The following is a 20,799-nucleotide window of genomic DNA, read 5'->3' as shown; positions in this document are numbered from 1 at the left end:
CCAAAAAGGCCATATACTGTATTATGGATGATATTGGTCGCGAATTGCCCATGTGTTAAAGTGACCAATAAAGTTGTAATTGGTCGGCAATATTAAGGTAGGCACTGATAAGGGGTTGACAGCTTTGAATGATGTGACATGCCCCCTTTCATTTGATTGGCTAATATCAGTAAGATCTTAATATGAAGCTTTCGTGACTGCAGGAATCCATACTCTTTGGTTCTTTCGGTAAAGTCACGTAGGTAGAAAAATAATTTTTATTCTTTTTTTCTACCTACGTGATTTTACCGAAAGAACCAAAGAATATCAGTAAGATCGGTGATTCCGTCCCAGTCCCCGTCCACTGTTCCCACAGCAATGTGGTAACTAAGACAACGGAAACACCGATCTTAACCAATCAAATGAAGGCGGCGTGTCACATCATTACCTAACATTGATTTCTAAGCATAAAAAAATGTGTTTTTGTTACACAGCGATTTAACACGACATCAACATCGTTGTTTTGTATGATCTGAGTACCGCATATTACAACTAGAATACACTGAATCGCGGCTGTGATAAAATCGGACATTAAGCATAACATTGAATTATAAACATTTAAAAAATAACATTTTTGAACAGCGATTTAACACGGCACTTTGATCGACTATATGAACAAATTGCTATAAAAAAGTTACATACAAATCGGGACATAAATAGCGTCGTTTTGTATCCGTGAAACCGTAGAAATGTAATTTAAGATTTAAAAAAATCAACTGCACATTTGCAAGATGGATTGAGCCGGGCGGTGCCGGATCGACTGAGCGAAATCGATAAAATCCAGACACGAGGGGAGGGCGAGCATATCTCTGATAGGCGATTTCTAAAAAAAATTGCCTTTCAGAAGTATGAAAAAAAAGAATAGGTTTTACCCCACATGGCAATGAAAGAGCTGTCAAGATATTCAAACACCAAGGCCTGAATTAAAAAGGGTGCGTAGGCATATATGGCTACAAAATAAAGCTCAACTCTTGCATGTAGGGTGTGTAGGCATATATGCCTACATATATTTATTTGGTGGGGGGGAGTCAACAATTTTTGCAAACCTGTTGGATCAATACTCTTTGGTTCTTTCGGTAAAGTCACGTAGGTATAAAATAAAATAAATCACGACGTTTCGGGCGCAACACAAGCGTCCGTCATCAGGTGGGAAAGCATGGTCTGAGGCAGACTGTTTTAAAAGGTTTGAAATGGGTGTAGCCCAAGGGTCATAAAGAAGTGGCCGGGGATAGTGATGTTAATGTGAGAAATTAGCATGTAACTGTAAGATAGGAGAGCGACCTCCTCGACGAGGGCACAGAAGTGGCTATGTTAATGTGAGAAATTAGCATGTTAATGTAAGATACCGTACAATCCGCAAAGCTGTCTCCCCAGCCATGCGGAGACAACCTTCTGAGGATCCAACAAAAACCATCACTTTACCGTACATAGCAGGGGTTACCAAAAATATTTGCACGTGGCATCGTCGTCGACAGCGGGGGGGGGGGGGGATCCGAATGATGATGCAGGAGAGGGAGAGAGAGCGGCTGATTTGGAGTGATTTGGGAGATTTTAAACTTGATCATGAAAAAGGAACATACATCTCCCCCTACTCACGTGGTGTGTACGACCTGCTATGCGACACGCGGTTGAGGAACGCGGTCATGAATGACAAACATGGAACGGTAGCTCAAATGTGTGCTAAGAGGTAGGGGGAGATGTATGCCCTTGCGATTACACCGAGAGACAAAAAAGAGAGAACACGGATCAGAGAAAACACGCGGATTTCGTGGCATGATTTAAATTGCGAATACAAGTGAGTTGTTTCGAACAAGGGCAAGTGAAAACAAGAAGGGCTGAATGGCTTGTGGTCAAAAATAATAAGGGCCTGGGTTGAGTTATTCCCCGAGTCTCCGTTTGAATGAACTCCGTGAATGGGACACCCACTTGACGTCATCACGTATCCGTAGCTGATGGAGAGCAACAGAAATCCAATACCTTAATTATAAATTCAACACCTGTATACATTTATACAATACCTCGCCTTCATATAATACATTATACCTAAATCGAATACCGATATATCTTACCTAAATACAATACCTGATACCTATATGCAATACCCATATACAATCTTACCTTAATATAATACCTTATACCTGAATACAATACCTCAATTAAATACTATACTTGATACCTACATGCAATACAGTAACCTATATACAATACCCTGCCTTAATACAATATATGATACCTAAATACAATGCCATATACCTAAATACAATACCTTATACCTAAATACAATACTTTACCTGAATATAATATATATATATACAATACCTACATACAATACCTTACCTGAATACAATACCTTAATACCGAAAAAAGTAAAAAATATATATAGATGACAGAATTTAGTATTGCATTGAGCGGGACAACACTGACTATTGACTATAATTAAACAACCATTGAGAATTTGACTTCCTAAATATAATCGCCAAGCATTTCAAGTTGTCCCTTATGTTCTGGAATTGCATGCTTCTGTTTTCTTTGTATAATGACACTTTCCCCAGCCCCCATGTATTTAAAGCAATCGCTGGCATTAAGTCTTATAACCCCAGTAAGCTGTGTGTTTGAAGGTGTTTAGATTTCTATAACTCTATTGCCAACCTGGCACATGTTTGTAGGGTGCGTCTTACTTTCCCGAGCGTCTTAGGGGCCGTACATAAATGACGTCACGCACCTAGGGGGGGGGGGGGGGGGTCAGACATTTGTGACGAGGGGGGGGGGGGGGGTTTGAGAAATGTGACGTCACATAAAAATGCGCAACTTTAAATAAATATAGAATTGTTATAACACTAATTGTTATAACAACACTCCTACAACATCAGAGTGCAGCGCCACATTAAATACGCACTACAATGACAATAGTTTAAAGCGATTTGAAGCATGTTTTATTTTCAAAATGGAAATATGGTTGGGGGGGGGGGCAGAGCTTTGTGACGTCATATTTGAGGGGGTCTGCATTTTTGTGACGCCGTGTGACGAGAGGGGGGGGGGGAGGTCAAAAATCGTCCAAAATCGCGTGACGTCATTTATGGACGGCCCCTTATGTTAAGGAGAATACGGTAACACGAGGCAATGCAAAATCGATATTGTTTAAAACAAATGTCATTATCCCATTCCGCGTCGATGCTTACAGATGCAATGGGCAAAGCAGTGGTTGTACGCAACACAACGAATGGTGAACATTTGAAGTTTACAAACCGTTTTTATTTGCAGAGCAACATTACATTTTTCCTCACTGCAGACGTGTGTTGCCTGTGTATGCTGCGGACAAACTCAAAAGTGCGTTGGTGTCATAGTGGGTCAGATGGCACGCGAGAATACAATGGGAGATACTGACCCTCCGCACAGTGCGAAGTGTTAATGGCGCTGCAAGATGATATATGTCATCTGTGTAGTAAGGCATTCTTAAACAAAATCATCAACCATGGTGAAAACACTGCTGAAGCCCCCCCCCCTCCCCCCAAACTGCTGCCATCTGTCACGACCGTGCAATGGAACTGACAAGCACCCGGGAACGGCGACCGCCACAGAGATGGAGTGATGAGATCAGGTTCATTTGCAGGGGTAAGATGGATTTTGGCGTTGCAGGATCATGAAGAATGGCAATGGCGTGGAGATGCTTTCATCTCGCAGTGGAATGGACAACGGCTGAAGATGATTGTGATGATGAGATATCCTGACTTGGCTCACTGCAGGATAGCTATTTGACCGCAGCATGAATGGACAAGGATAATGTTGGATGAAAAATGGCCATTGCCGGCAATCTAACCTGGATACCGTGGATTTCAAGTGAGGAGTGCTGGCTTCTATATTAAAGCGTGCATTTATTAATATCCCATGACTTGGGTTCAAGGTCTGCGCCTTGCCTGTCAGACCTACAATGCCCATGTCAATTACTAATCCTACTCCATTCAGTTCACGTTCAAAGCCCATCACAACCTCTCCTTCCTAATAGCATCTACAATGCTCGCATGCCACATTCTATTCCCGTGATAGAGAAAGTAATTTTAGATACGAGTATACGGTAACACGGTGACTGCGTGCATTGTTTTCAACGGCAACGTTTTTACTTTGAAAGATTCATGCTTAAATATAGTTCACTTATTGTCGCCTTGAAACACATACATCTCAAACTACAAGTGCTTTACTACTTTATTTCGTATTTACCGATGAATTGCCTGTATGTGTTGTGACATTTGGTTAATTAAACAATTTACATTGTTGAAAGTGAAACTCGAATGCATTTCTGGTGAAGTGATAAATATGGCATTCTGCAGCTGTGTTGCTCCACTGCGCAAATCAGTAACGAGATAATTTGCCCTTTTTAAGTCTTCTCAATTCGTATTCGTTCATTAACATTAAGCAAGGCATCATGGTAATTGGACAGAAGCGCCGTCTGTGAATTGCTGCATTGGAACAATAGTATACAAAACGGCCTGCGGCTCCATCGGACCTAAAAGTTAAATAACATGAAAACAAGACGTATTCTATCAGCTACTGCTTAGGTTTACACCGTTCTGCTTTATAGCTCTCTGATGTAGTTTACGGTTGTAACGCGAGGTGTTTGTTACAATGTCGGACCTTTTGCTCCACATCCTGGGAGCTTCTTCAGCATCTTCCCCCATGCCTGAAGAAACTCCAGGAACGTACCACAAACACATCGGAGAGATATACAGCACAACCGCAGAGAAACCTACGCAGTACGTCAAGGTATTGTTTACTGTCTGCTTTAACAAAATACTTTGAGCGATTGCATGCATAGATTGCCTGGTAGCAGTCGGAATTGAACCATTTGATCCGAGCAAATTGTGGCTTGCTAAATACTAAGCGGCTCGCTGGGTGTTAAATGCTAAGCGGTTAGCTGGGTGCTAAATGAGGCTGCCGTTGTGATGGATCATCAGAGGGTGGATTACAACAGCTGAAGAATGAAAGAGGCGAGGGTTGAAATATCGCACCACGCCTCACCGCGATTAGTGTTCATTAATGTTCAGAGCCACGTTCCACAAGGTTCAAGGTTCAATTTCTGCAAAGGCTGGAAGACTTGAGCAAGTAACTTGCTGTGAATGTATTTTAAAAAAGATCCTTTTACATCATAACACTGGGCTTGGGTGGATAGTAGGCATTCAACAATGCATCGATTAAGATAGATTATTGTGATGACGGTGCATTCTAAGAATCGATTATTTGTCAATTATGTATGCAATTTACGTGACCCCTGCAGCCAACAGAGGCACTACATTCACCACAAAGTTAAAAACAAATCACACAGTGACCCCAAATCGTGACATTTAATGACGTGGATAAGGCAGAATTTAACCGTGAAACTAGAACACTTTATATAATATGTAACTAAAAGTTAGAGGTTTATCATCCACTCCTACCAAAATTCTTTGCATAGCTATAGTTGGGTCTCCTCACAAAATAACAGTTTTATTACCATCGACCTTCAATTTTGAACAAATTAGATATCACATTGACACGTTGTCTCCCAAATTAAAAACCTCGCGAATGGTGTGCATTCACCAATATTCCTCATTCAAATCCAAATCAAGTAATTACACATTGCACAAATCCGAAGACTGCTAAAACTCGAAACACGGTGGGACACGGAGAATGGCACTCGAAAAGTCTTGCGTCGCCAAAGGCTTCGTGAAATAAGAAATTTGGTTTGTCAATTAATTTGGCTAAAATACCGCTCTGAGAAGTAAAGATGGCGGTTTGACCATCGTGCGACAAACATTACCCTCCATGGCAGGGCGGGTGGGAAAGTGCTGCCCCATACTGTGTTGCCCAATGATCACTTGAAGGGATCTCAGAGGGTAGCTCTGCGTTATCCACTTCTGTGGGCCATTCTCTCAAAACTAAGGGTCATCCCTGCTCCGTGCGAGATCGGAACGATTGCTTCTTTCGTGACGTGACAGCTATGGCACGATCGGGATGAAAACCAGGCGGGAAAAAAATACCCAAACGAATTTGAGGGGAAACTCCTGCTCCGTGTATCCGTGTGGTTCGCGAGGGCCCCTCAGTCGTCCAGCTGGCAGAGAGCAGCCACGCCCCGGTTGATCCAGTGGCTGCTGGGCCGGTCGGACGGCAGCTCGATGGGGATGACGTAGTTGGTGGAGTGGCCCGTGGTGGAGAGCGTGCCGCGGCGGGCGCTTGTCTTGTACACGGGGCAGGAGTAGCAGGGCGCCGGCCGGAACGACGCCTGGTCCCCGGGCCGCAGCCACACGATGGGGATCTGATCGAAGAGGACCTTGGGCAGCGACTCCCCGATCGCCATGCGTTGGCGATCCCAGCGGGCGCCCTCCAGGAAGAGCCCCTTGATGTAAGCGCCGTCCTCCGGCTTCTTCTCCATCTCCGACTCGGCCTTTGTCACCTGCACGGAGAGCAGAAACGCGTGAGCAGAGTAGCGGTTGTCGCGCGCTTGCACAGAAGCACGGCACGCCGAGCGGCAATCCTATATTTTGGCCCCCAAAAGTGAGCACTGTTTTGTGGGAAGTCAAAAGGAGTTGTCCTGAAGATTGAACTTCCCCTGCCATAGGAATGTGCAATTTACACCACTGCCTGAGGGCTGTAAACAGTAGCTGATCCCTGTTCCATGCGCATTCGAGCATGGAGCATCACATCGCTTATAAAAGAGTCCATAATCTCGTCAAATCTTTGCTTCGGTGAAATTTAAAGGTGGGCAACATGATGCTGTCACTGAACTGAAACCAATTTTCCAGCAAAAAAACACAACTAGATGTGAAGATCCCTTGCACCGACAAGTGCTTATCACATTCGTTCCCACTGCATACAGGTAACCACTTGGTTAAGAAAGCACAATGAACACCAGCATATAGCCTTTAACAGAATGTTCGGGCACGTGCTGTCAGTGAACACCAGTTAAGGCTGACATGGCATATAAGTGGCCAGTACCAATCCCGACCCAGCCTCATTCGTCTCCCTGGTGATGATGTTTACACACTGCACTGGTTGCTCATTTTAAGGCTCAGTCGACCTACAGGGGGCCCAGAACTGGTTGAGATATTCATCACTGACATCGGCCATGGGCGGGAATCGAACTAGGGTACCTGGGTTCATAGGGCAGTTCGCTAACTAAACAGAGAAACACATTCCTGCAGAGGGAGCTGGTAGGAACGTTGGGTTGCTCGGTCAATGGCCAGGCTCAACGGCGGTGTGGTGTATTCCGCAAATATGCCCGACTGTGAGGGCGGGCACAAGCCGGCGTGAGTAGGTTAAACGTTGAGTTTTATAAGGGCACCATGGGGTGACCAGCCCCTCCCCACCCAGCCCCACTCCTCCCACCCCCCATCCAGCCCCATCCTCCCCACCCAGCCCCTTCCCACCCTCCCCTCTCCACCCAACCCCTCCCATTTTTGGATGCACGACGGACACAATAATCCCCTGTGGGCTGGTGGAACCAGGAGGTTCCTACCAGTAATAAACACAGACAATGCAATAACACCGCACCTCAAACTCGAAGCCGATGTGATCGATGGGGATGGTGTATTTCCTCGCGTAGTTCTGGGAGACACCAGTCAGGAAGGACTGAGTGAAATAGAAGCCTGAGATCCAGAACACGCTCGGGGGACCATTGTCTATCCAGTCCTGGTCACAGTGTAGGAGAAACAAAACACAGCAAAGGAACGTCGTCGTGTCGTGGCTTTTTCAACTTTCACGTGTAAATATTTACGTGTCCTTGATAAAAAAAATGTTTGGCAAGATATAAAAAACACGTGAGAAGCAAGGGTGGTATTTTATTTCTTGTTAATTATTATTATGTATTTTATTCACCGTTGTATGTTTGTGCTATGAGTGTTAAACCATTACATGCACACGTTGTCAAGACTACCCCAGGGAGTTTTGGTTTTTGAAAGACTTCTAAAGCCTTCTCACTAGGCCTCTCATGTCTGACTCTCGATGGCTCTGCCTTAAGGATACGTGTGGCATAGAAATAAAACCCCAAAGTGCTCAGTCCTCAAAGCTGGAAAAAGGTTAATGGAGTGAAAATACTACTTTTTAATTAACATGTATCTAGCCAAGACCGTCAACTCGTTACCACTAAGAACCGGAATTTGAACAAGTGATCTCATCAAATAAAATGTATGTTCCCTAAAACTAAAAAGCATTGTATCTGTGGTTGGAGCAGTAAGTTGCACATGATCCCACATTCCGTGTTTCATAAGAACTATATATAAAAAAAATTGTTATATTATGACCTCACTTTGTTTGTGTTCGCATATTTGGGCTGACTCTGTCAGCTCAAGTGTGCTAGAGACACACGGGCAAGACATCAGAAAACTTTTTGTTCCCTAAAACTAAAAACATTGGATCTGTGGACGGAGCAGTAAATTGCACATGAATCCACATTCTGTGTTTCATCAGAGCTCTTTATATAACAAAATAATTGTTATATTATGACCTCACTCTGTTTGTTTGTATTCGTATGTTCGGGCTGACTCACTCAGTCACCACAAGTATGCTGGAGACACAAAGGCCTCTGATGCCAGCCTCGTTATCCGAAAGGCTGTCTATAGCTCCCTCTCGTATTCTTTCAGAATAAATAATGATTATGATTCTGACAAAGATTCTGATGTGGTGGGTCAGGCACAGGTGCTTGCTGAGAAGATTGAAAAATACAATTATTTTGTGTATACTTGTGCGTGGGAAGCTGTGGTGCAGCGATTAGCACACTTCACTGTAAACCCCCATGAGCCGATTTCGATTTCCGCTCACAACCAACATCAGTTGTGAATAGCTTAATCTGTCCGGAGCCTACCGTAGCGAGACTCAACGTTAAAAGGGTTCCTGGTACAGTGTGTGGAATCGTCAACAGTGGAGAGAAAAAGGTGGCCGGGCGTGGTTCTGGTCACACCACCCCTTCGTGTGCCGTGCTGGCTTTCATGGGTTCGCACCTCTGAATGGCATGGTTGGCTATGTGCGGTGTAAAATAAGTTAAACATACATACATACGTAGGTGCTCACTGACAGCACTTGCACCCACAGTCTGTACAGCTATACGGGGAATCTTTTTCTTTGTACGCACACATGGGTATGCGTCCAAATGTACACATTTGGGAAGCTGTGGTTAGGTAGTTAGCTCAGTATGATACAGTTTGGACTTGTGCAGCATCTAAAATGTGAGGGCATCTCAACACGCTGGGCAGAAACAGTGGCGCATATGTAGTTTATAGAGAGAGTGGCATTCAATCATAGCAGAGGAAAACGAGGAAGGTCTTGAGCCTGGGCTTTAAAGGGTGGCTAGTGGTTGGGAGCCCTGAATCTCACCTAGGTTGACTCAACCTTCCAGAAAAACAGGTGTGGTGTGTGAAGGGTGGTGCTACTACACCATACCTTCGTATGTAGGTACTATGTTAGCATTAGTAGGTGCTTGCCAATGGTACGTTACTGAACTGCATAGGTAGTAAAGGTATAGCCTTCCCTAGGTCCCTCTTACTTGTGTTAGCGACTCATTGCACACTACCTTGTGTGCGTTACAAATCGGACTTATTGTTACGAGGGCCACCACGAGAGGGAGCTATAGACAGCCTTTCGAGAGAGTATTTGTATCTATGTATGTTGAACTTGTTCGCACCGTATGTAGCCAACCCGTGCTAATCAGAGGTGTGGGGGAAGGACAAGAAACTACCGTTGCAAGTCTCCCACTCTACTCTCCCATTGACATATTTCGTTGCTTCCTCTTAGTATCTTTCACACGACGGTCAATGGTACAGTGTATAGCGGATTGTATAATAATAAATAGTATAAAATTGTAATGCTTAATACAATGTACAAAGTAATATATATAGTATCGTAATTGTATAGTGAATATACAGCAGTGTGATATACATTAGGGTGGGTAGAATAATACATAGTGTAATATTACAATGTATACCCCTATCCCCTCCCTTTGATGCTGCTAATCCTGCATAATGCACGGGCATAATGACTTTAAACCCCTCGCCAAACCTCCTACGCATTTCACAAGTAGTACTAATCGCATATCTGCATTTCCCATAAATATGCTAAATTCCTCTTGATATGCAAATTCTTTTGTCAAGGCGCTCTTCGCCCCTCCATCCCAGCTTAAATAGTCGCTCCAAGCCTGGGGCGTGTCATTCAGACTTTGTCTTCTCGACAGACCTGTTCTCCACCTGAGGACGGCTGCTTGCGTTGTGGCCGAAACGTCGTGAGAATTATTTAATTATGTTTTATTTTAATTATTTTATTATTTCCATTCTACGTTACTTTACCGAAAGAACCAAGAAGAAGAGCTGTTCTAAATAAATTAATTTTCAACATAGATTTAAAAGTGCGTAGCTCCCAGTGGCTTCCTAACATCGGAAGAAGAACGTTCCAGACGGCCGCAGAAGCGCATCTGAAAGCACGCAATGCGGTGACAGTCTTTGTTCAGTGATTAGCCAACAGCTTCTGCGAGGATGACCGGAGTTCGCGTGATGGTTTATGCTCCTTGACAAGATCAGCAAGGTATTGTGGTTCATTTGTGGCAAGCACTCTTCAGTAATTAGTGCGACCTTACAATGTGTTCATTCAGCAACCGGAAGCCACAAGCGACCTGCCTATTGACTGAGATGAAACGTGGGGAACCTTCACCTGCATTTGCGTGCATGGTACACCGATCGCACCTGGAAGAACTGCAGACGTGCGAGCAGGTCGGTGACGTAGCTGCCCAGCGGCTTGAGCGAAGGGTAGGACTTGGCAGCCCACTTTCCCGGCACCTTTCCCACCAACATGGAGTTGAAGATGTCCTCCAGGTCCTCAGACATGACCACCAGACCCTTGATGGCCTTGCGGACGTTAATGAGACTTGAGCGAACAACGGTCGTCAGTCTGAAAATGAAACGCGAATGTCGGAAATGTATGTATTTATGTTGATAAATGTCTGTATGTTTAACACGTAGGCTTTCGCGACCAATATCATCAATAATACATGTTTTTTGTGGGTAGATCGTGTAAATATATAAATGTGTTGTTAAACCCGTCACCACTCGACAGCCAATTCGTCACTAGTACAGCACACCGGTGTGTTGGAGAGCAAATCCACAAGATTTACAATTTGAGTGACGTTTTGCCAGTATTTACAACCAGCTTCATCAGGCGACAGCCAGATTTGTGGAGAAATCCTCCTGTTTCGTTCAATAAATAGAGGGGTAGATGTGATGACGTCACTTGTGTGCGCTTCTTGCGTGAAGTGGGGGGGGGATTAATGAATGGATATAAATGACTATGGGTATCCATTGCCGTTTGGGTTATTTATAGGTAATTAACGTACATTATGCATACACATTATGCAAGCCAATTGTTCTTGTACTTCCTGTCGATTGTGTGTACTAAAATAGCCGTACCAACGGTAATCCCGATTGAAGTATGGTGACCCGTAGAGGCATGCATTTATACAATGTTTTATTTGATGATTCGCTTTCGAATGATCATTTTACGCTGCTACAGTGCACATAAGCACACTTTGTCGTGCGTACGACGCCGCGTCTCCTGTATACTCCACATTACAACATGCTCCAGCAAGTAAGATGTACCCCGATACTTGTGCCCGGTGTCAATAAAGTTACACAAATCTGCTCACATATACACACGAAGCAGATAATATGACGCACACCCCAACTTTTGGGGGGGGGGCATCTTATATTCCAGAGAACACCAGCATATTAGTTAGCACATGTATATGTTATTCATCCAAAACATATGCCATGGTTGAAACTATCTTGACAGGAGTGTTTATATCAAGGAAGGCATCACTCAGGGCTTCAACCTACTTGTTGTACAGCCTCTAACCCAGTTCCCCTTGCAACTGCATGTCACTCAAGAGATAGTTACATCTCTGCAGAAACTATCAACCCCACCGAGCTGAAATGTTTCATTACAGACGCACGCCACCTTGCCCGGTATGAACAAGTAACTCGCTCTCTGATGTTTTCAGACTGCACGTGCTATTCGGCATGATGCTTTTGCTCCGCGTGCTAGGAACTTCTTTATTTCCTGAAGAAGCTCCCAGAACGTGCATTGAAACGTCGATACATCATGTCGTGATACAACCCGAGCTGTACAGCACAGCTGCAAGAAACCATGCGGTCATCGTGACCGATGAGTTTAGTTGCCACACAAAAGTGGCAAAGCAATCGTAGTGGTTGGTCAGGAAAGCGTCGAGGAGAAGCGGTTGTCCCTACCTGTTGAAACGAATGAGTTCCTGTCTCAGCACGGTGTTCATGGACTCCTGGTAGACCACAGGGTACTTGGCCATCACCACCTCCATGTCAAAATCCTTGGGAAGTTTGGAGAGGATGTCTGACGCCAGCTCCTCTATCACGTCCTGCGTTACAGTTCAGCACAGAGGAGTTCTTGCCAACATCTTTGACATGTGCAGTCATCTAAGTTACACGCCTTGTACAACTGACAACCATGTATATGTTTCCCCTGCACCTCCGATGAGCACGGTTGGCTATGTACGGTGAGAAAGAAGTTCGACGTACACACATACAGTATACATCTAGAGCAAGAGTTGTAAGAGTAAATGCCTGGCCAAGACAAATTCTTCCGAGATTATTTTAAGGTCGACAGTGAGCAAACAAGCGAGGTGATATTTCCAGCGAATCGCAGAAGCTCTATTCGTTGACGGGAAGACACGCTATGTATCTAGCCTGGGTGTCAAAGGTGTTCATGGGACTTGTACATTACTACTATCAAGCAAACTGACCTCTTCACCCGGGATTTCAGTGCAGCTAGTAATTTGCACCTTTCATGTGCTCCTTTTACACACTCTCAAAGCTGAGTACTTATTGCGATATGAAGAGCAAACACCACTGTTGCGATACTGACGTGAAGTAAAGATGTGCATTCATAAAACCTTAATGGCACAAAACCTGAAAAACTCCAATCAAACGGAGAGACGTAATTGCTTACATCGGAGAGCCACATGGCACAACCGCAAAAAACCCAGGCGGTAGCCTGAGTGCTATCACTAAGCTGGTCAACAACAGTGCGGTACGTGGTACGGCACACGATGAATACACCCCCCGCAGGTCTTACCTGCGAGGACTTGCCAGTGCCCCCGGACTGTCTGGGCAACGTGAGCAGCACGCTATTGAAGAGCTGGTTCGTCTCTTGGTTGTCCTTGGTGATGTCGGCGTTCTCGTGCAGCCCGAACACCTCCGGGTGGGTGATGAGCGGAAGCCCGCGGATGTACCCGACGTAGGTCTGCGGGAAAGGGGCAAACGCCAGCTCAGCTCGATGGCGGTGAACGCGGTGACGTAGCCGAGCGCTTGACACGTTCGGTTGCTTGCAGTGGCCGCGGTTCGCGGTTTCGGGGGCCCAGCGGCTGCTCTGGTCATTACCGCCGCTCGCCGTCCGCTCCGGTGCACGTTCAAGGAGAGTGTGCCGGCGCCGTGGTCCAAATTTGTCAAGATTGAGAAATGACCTCCAACTTACTTGATCGGGCGGAAATGATGGAGCAACATGACCCCCGACATAACAACATCCATATGTGAAACGTGGCAACTTCGTGATAGCCTTGCGCTACAAGAATGGTGTGAACTGTTACTATTAACTGTTTTAGAAACTTATCAGGAGCCAGACTTCAGTGCTACATGACACTGACCACTTCTCTCTCTCTCTCTCTCCATGCGCCGTGTCCTTTCCAAAACACATTGGCGATCATGACCTTACTTCCATTTAGCCCTGTCCGCAATATTACTCAAGAATTTCGATTTAAAGCTTTCGTGACTGCAGGGATTCATCTTCTTGGTTCTTTCGGTAAAGTCACGTAGAAGGGAAGTAATAAAATAATAAAAATAAAACATAATAAAACAATTCTCACGACGTTTCGGCCACAACGCAAGCAGCCATCCTCAGGCGAAGAATGAAACACCCCAAGCTTGGAGCGTATATTTAAGCTGGGTTAGAGGGGGGGGAGGTGGGAAGAAGAGCGCCTAAACAAAATAATTTGCATATCAAGAGGAATTCAGCATATGGAAAATGCGTAGGAGGTGGGCGGGGGGGGTTCCAAATCAATACTATGCCCGTGCATTATGCAGGATTAGCAGCATCAAAGGGGGGGGGGGGAAGGGGGGGAGCATTAACAAAGGAAAGGAATGTTAATAGTATGTAGCTGTAGTTACTAAACAACCACGTAAAAAACTACAGTATAAACTGCATGACAAACTAAAGTATAAACTACATAGCATCATCAGTAAACTTACTATACTCTACAATAAGCTGAGTTACTAACAGTAAGTAATACATGAAAAATTCTACGTTGTAAAAAATTATATAATATGCTTCCATCTAAACTTTATTCTCTTACATCACACGCGTCTATACCGTACTATATACTTCCATAGGCAAAACCAACATTAAATTACATACTGTATTGCTATAAACCACCCTATACCTTATACATTTTTAATATAACACTATGTATTATTCTACCCACCCTAATGTGTATCAAAATGGTTTATTACGTCCTTCCAGTGATTGCTAAGCCAGAATCCATCTTCTCGGTTAAAATTGTCTCTGTGTTTGTAAATGTGGATCGCCTCATGTACGAATCTCTCATGATAGCCAGATGGCTTGCAGAGAACCTCTGTCTTGGAGAAGTCAATGTCATGTGAGCCCACTGAGTTGTAACAGTGATCTGCCACGGCTGAGGTGTTTGTCCTACAGTGTTTCAGGTCAGCTTTATGTTCACGGATGCGGTCCGAGACATGTCGTTTGGTTTCCCCAATGTAACTGCTACCACAGAGGCAACTTAGTTTGTAGACACCAGGGTACTGTATGTCTGGAACCACATCTTTTACAGACGGTACCAGATCACGGATTTTATGTACTGTGTTGAATCGGACCTGGATCTTGTGTTTAATCAGGATTTTGGAGATCTTTTTTGTGACCCCAGCAATGTAGGGTAAGGTGATGGTCTTGAAAGGCTCCTCAACAGGATCCTTCTTGGTGGTTGGAGTGATGGCTTTGCGGATTGTGTAGTCGGAGTAACCATTAGCCTTAAGAGCTTGGCGTACGTGTTTGAGTTCACTGGAAATGTGTTCATGGTCGGAGATGCATTGGGCTCTATGATATAGAGTCTTGATGAGGGAATTCTTCTGGGATGGATGGTGGTGGGAATCCGGTTTTAGATAAGCATCCGTGTGGGTGGCTTTCCTGTAGACAGAGTGGCTCATTGAACCATCAGGTCTCCTTTTGATTAGGACATCCAAAAAGGGTAGCTTGCCATCATTTTCGACTTCCATGGTGAATCTGATGGCTGGGTGTATGGAATTGATATGGTCGAGAAATTGGTCTAGAGCAGGCCGGCCATGTGGCCAGATGACAAAAGTGTCGTCTACGTACCTCTTCCATAAGGTCGGGCGTAGAGTGGCAGTCTGGATGGCGTCCGTCTCAAATTTCTCCATGAAGATGTTGGCTACAACCGGAGATAAGGGGGAGCCCATTGGGGTGCCCTCAATTTGCTTGTAGAAGGTTCCATTCCAGGTGAAGTATGTATTGGTTAAGCAGTGTCTCACCAGGGGGGGTACCCCAGCATTCAGTCCTTGATGAACCAAGTCTTCAATGATTGCGATGGTGTCAGGCACAGGCACCTTGGTGAACAAGGAAACCACATCAAAACTGACAAGCAGGTCGTCTGGGGACAGGGCAATCCCCTTGATTGTTGATACCAGGTCAGTAGAGTTTAGTACTGCAGAGGTGGTTTTTCCAGTGAAAGGCCGTAGGATTTCGGACAAAAAACGAGCCAGTTTGTAAGTCGGGGAGTTGATAGTAGAGACAATGGGACGAAGAGGTGTATCTTCTTTATGTATCTTTGGCAAGCCGTACAATCTTGGTGGCCTGGCTGCAGAAGGTTTCAACGAGAACTGTTTGGTCTGATCAATTAATGCGGTTGAAGCAGAAATGATGTTGTTGGTTTTGGAGACGAGGCTGTTGGTGGGGTCTCTTTTTATTTTTGTATAGCTGCCATCGGTGAGTAGTTCTTGAATTTTGTTGTTGTATTCTATTTTGTCCATGATGACAGTGGCATTGCCTTTGTCGGCTGAGAGGATGACAATGTCATCCCTCTTTTTTAATTGAGCTAATTCAAAACGCTCATCTTTGCTGATGTTGCTAGCTGGCATCTTAGCGTTTTTGAGGGTTACAGAGATTTCCGATCTTGCTACGTCTGCAGCGATGTGACTCAAGCCCTTGAGAGCTACATCTACTCGAGCAATTATATCATTAACTGGTATGTGTCTAGGTGTGACTGCAAAGTTTAGTCCTTTAGCTAAAACGGATTTCAAACCTTCAGAAATAGGACTGTTACTGCGATTAATTACGACTTTGTTAACATCTAGCTTTTCAATGTGTGGGTCCGGTTTCTTGTTTGAGAGGCGGTTGAATTTGGAAATCAAGTTGTCCTTACATTTAGTCGACATAGCGGCAGCTGAAGAGGCAGTCATTTTTTCCACATGTTCCCAATCCGATGTGGACATTGTTGCACTCAAGGATAAGTGTGATTTGTAGAGTGTCTTGTCTAACTGATCTAGTTCGGTGCGCGTAAGTCTGATTTTCTCTGAGATAAGAGCTAAGCTAGTTCTAGACAGAATTCGTTTCGCATTAGAAGAAGTTACAGCAGCAGATGTTAGTGTAAATGCGTTCGGTATTACCTTAGAGTCGCGGCATCTCTTCAGAAAGGTGAGAGACTCGATTAGCTGAGCCTTCTTGTCCCGGAGCTTGTTGAAGGATCTCAAAGTTATGTGGAAACCCTCCCCGTAGAGGCGGTTAAATTTCGATTTAAAGCTTTCGTGACTGCAGGGATTCATCTTCTTGGTTCTTTCGGTAAAGTCACGTAGAAGGGAAGTAATAAAATAATAAAAATAAAACATAATAAAACAATTCTCACGACGTTTCGGCCACAACGCAAGCAGCCATCCTCAGGCGAAGAATGAAACACCCCAAGCTTGGAGCGTATATTTAAGCTGGGTTAGAGGGGGGGGAGGTGGGAAGAAGAGCGCCTAAACAAAATAATTTGCATATCAAGAGGAATTCAGCATATGGAAAATGCGTAGGAGGTGGGCGGGGGGGGTTCCAAATCAATACTATGCCCGTGCATTATGCAGGATTAGCAGCATCAAAGGGGGGGGGGAAGGGGGGGAGCATTAACAAAGGAAAGGAATGTTAATAGTATGTAGCTGTAGTTACTAAACAACCACGTAAAAAACTACAGTATAAACTGCATGACAAACTAAAGTATAAACTACATAGCATCATCAGTAAACTTACTATACTCTACAATAAGCTGAGTTACTAACAGTAAGTAATACATGAAAAATTCTACGTTGTAAAAAATTATATAATATGCTTCCATCTAAACTTTATTCTCTTACATCACACGCGTCTATACCGTACTATATACTTCCATAGGCAAAACCAACATTAAATTACATACTGTATTGCTATAAACCACCCTATACCTTATACATTTTTAATATAACACTATGTATTATTCTACCCACCCTAATGTGTATCAAAATGGTTTATTACGTCCTTCCAGTGATTGCTAAGCCAGAATCCATCTTCTCGGTTAAAATTGTCTCTGTGTTTGTAAATGTGGATCGCCTCATGTACGAATCTCTCATGATAGCCAGATGGCTTGCAGAGAACCTCTGTCTTGGAGAAGTCAATGTCATGTGAGCCCACTGAGTTGTAACAGTGATCTGCCACGGCTGAGGTGTTTGTCCTACAGTGTTTCAGGTCAGCTTTATGTTCACGGATGCGGTCCGAGACATGTCGTTTGGTTTCCCCAATGTAACTGCTACCACAGAGGCAACTTAGTTTGTAGACACCAGGGTACTGTATGTCTGGAACCACATCTTTTACAGACGGTACCAGATCACGGATTTTATGTACTGTGTTGAATCGGACCTGGATCTTGTGTTTAATCAGGATTTTGGAGATCTTTTTTGTGACCCCAGCAATGTAGGGTAAGGTGATGGTCTTGAAAGGCTCCTCAACAGGATCCTTCTTGGTGGTTGGAGTGATGGCTTTGCGGATTGTGTAGTCGGAGTAACCATTAGCCTTAAGAGCTTGGCGTACGTGTTTGAGTTCACTGGAAATGTGTTCATGGTCGGAGATGCATTGGGCTCTATGATATAGAGTCTTGATGAGGGAATTCTTCTGGGATGGATGGTGGTGGGAATCCGGTTTTAGATAAGCATCCGTGTGGGTGGCTTTCCTGTAGACAGAGTGGCTCATTGAACCATCAGGTCTCCTTTTGATTAGGACATCCAAAAAGGGTAGCTTGCCATCATTTTCGACTTCCATGGTGAATCTGATGGCTGGGTGTATGGAATTGATATGGTCGAGAAATTGGTCTAGAGCAGGCCGGCCATGTGGCCAGATGACAAAAGTGTCGTCTACGTACCTCTTCCATAAGGTCGGGCGTAGAGTGGCAGTCTGGATGGCGTCCGTCTCAAATTTCTCCATGAAGATGTTGGCTACAACCGGAGATAAGGGGGAGCCCATTGGGGTGCCCTCAATTTGCTTGTAGAAGGTTCCATTCCAGGTGAAGTATGTATTGGTTAAGCAGTGTCTCACCAGGGGGGGTACCCCAGCATTCAGTCCTTGATGAACCAAGTCTTCAATGATTGCGATGGTGTCAGGCACAGGCACCTTGGTGAACAAGGAAACCACATCAAAACTGACAAGCAGGTCGTCTGGGGACAGGGCAATCCCCTTGATTGTTGATACCAGGTCAGTAGAGTTTAGTACTGCAGAGGTGGTTTTTCCAGTGAAAGGCCGTAGGATTTCGGACAAAAAACGAGCCAGTTTGTAAGTCGGGGAGTTGATAGTAGAGACAATGGGACGAAGAGGTGTATCTTCTTTATGTATCTTTGGCAAGCCGTACAATCTTGGTGGCCTGGCTGCAGAAGGTTTCAACGAGAACTGTTTGGTCTGATCAATTAATGCGGTTGAAGCAGAAATGATGTTGTTGGTTTTGGAGACGAGGCTGTTGGTGGGGTCTCTTTTTTTTATTTTTGTATAGCTGCCATCGGTGAGTAGTTCTTGAATTTTGTTGTTGTATTCTATTTTGTCCATGATGACAGTGGCATTGCCTTTGTCGGCTGAGAGGATGACAATGTCATCCCTCTTTTTTAATTGAGCTAATTCAAAACGCTCATCTTTGCTGATGTTGCTAGCTGGCATCTTAGCGTTTTTGAGGGTTACAGAGATTTCCGATCTTGCTACGTCTGCAGCGATGTGACTCAAGCCCTTGAGAGCTACATCTACTCGAGCAATTATATCATTAACTGTTATGTGTCTAGGTGTGACTGCAAAGTTTAGTCCTTTAGCTAAAACGGATTTCAAACCTTCAGAAATAGGACTGTTACTGCGATTAATTACGACTTTGTTAACATCTAGCTTTTCAATGTGTGGGTCCGGTTTCTTGTTTGAGAGGCGGTTGAATTTGGAAATCAAGTTGTCCTTACATTTAGTCGACATAGCGGCAGCTGAAGAGGCAGTCATTTTTTCCACATGTTCCCAATCCGATGTGGACATTGTTGCACTCAAGGATAAGTGTGATTTGTAGAGTGTCTTGTCTAACTGATCTAGTTCGGTGCGCGTAAGTCTGATTTTCTCTGAGATAAGAGCTAAGCTAGTTCTAGACAGAATTCGTTTCGCATTAGAAGAAGTTACAGCAGCAGATGTTAGTGTAAATGCGTTCGGTATTACCTTAGAGTCGCGGCATCTCTTCAGAAAGGTGAGAGACTCGATTAGCTGAGCCTTCTTGTCCCGGAGCTTGTTGAAGGATCTCAAAGTTATGTGGAAACCCTCCCCGTAGAGGCGGTTAAATTTCGATTTAAAGCTTTCGTGACTGCAGCCGTGGCAGATCACTGTTACAACTCAGTGGGCTCACATGACATTGACTTCTCCAAGACAGAGGTTCTCTGCAAGCCATCTGGCTATCATGAGAGATTCGTACATGAGGCGATCCACATTTACAAACACAGAGACAATTTTAACCGAGAAGATGGATTCTGGCTTAGCAATCACTGGAAGGACGTAATAAACCATTTTGATACACATTAGGGTGGGTAGAATAATACATAGTGTTATATTAAAAATGTATAAGGTATAGGGTGGTTTATAGCAATACAGTATGTAATTTAATGTTGGTTTTGCCTATGGAAGTATATAGTACGGTATAGACGCGTGTGATGTAAGAGAATAAAGTTTAGATGGAAGCATATTATATAATTTTTTACAACGTAGAATTTTTCATGTATTACTTACTGTTAGTAACTCAGCTTATTGTAGAGTATAGTAAGTTTACTGATGATGCTATGTAGTTTATACTTTAGTTTGTCATGCAGTTTATACTGTAGTTTTTTACGTGGTTGTTTAGTAACTACAGCTACATACTATTAACATTCCTTTCCTTTGTTAATGCTCCCCCCCTTCCCCCCCCCCCTTTGATGCTGCTAATCCTGCATAATGCACGGGCATAGTATTGATTTGGAACCCCCCCCGCCCACCTCCTACGCATTTTCCATATGCTGAATTCCTCTTGATATGCAAATTATTTTGTTTAGGCGCTCTTCTTCCCACCTCCCCCCCCTCTAACCCAGCTTAAATATACGCTCCAAGCTTGGGGTGTTTCATTCTTCGCCTGAGGATGGCTGCTTGCGTTGTGGC

The 20,799-nt window shown here is 44.3% G+C and overlaps 1 protein-coding gene across 1 annotated transcript in view; it reads right to left on the bottom strand.

Annotated features, from left to right (window-relative positions):
• Nucleotides 1-2,863: 2,863 nt before the first annotated feature.
• Nucleotides 2,864-20,799, bottom strand: part of DNAH3 (dynein axonemal heavy chain 3) — a 142,443-nt gene continuing 124,507 nt past the window's right edge. The window contains exons 59-63 of the mRNA XM_078611111.1: nucleotides 13,153-13,320; nucleotides 12,294-12,436; nucleotides 10,737-10,941; nucleotides 7,561-7,698; nucleotides 2,864-6,463 (exon numbers count right to left, since the gene is read on the bottom strand). Of these exons, the coding sequence (XP_078467237.1) occupies nucleotides 6,110-6,463; nucleotides 7,561-7,698; nucleotides 10,737-10,941; nucleotides 12,294-12,436; nucleotides 13,153-13,320 (1,008 nt within the window). The 3' untranslated portion in view covers nucleotides 2,864-6,109. The remainder of the gene's footprint in view (nucleotides 6,464-7,560; nucleotides 7,699-10,736; nucleotides 10,942-12,293; nucleotides 12,437-13,152; nucleotides 13,321-20,799) is intronic.

This window comes from Lampetra planeri, chromosome 35, assembly GCF_965212315.1.
Source record: "Lampetra planeri chromosome 35, kcLamPlan1.2.h2, whole genome shotgun sequence".
Lineage (NCBI taxonomy): Eukaryota > Metazoa > Chordata > Hyperoartia > Petromyzontiformes > Petromyzontidae > Lampetra > Lampetra planeri.
The sequence above is the reverse complement of the archived record's forward strand: the minus strand, read 5'-3'. Positions and strand labels throughout refer to the sequence as shown.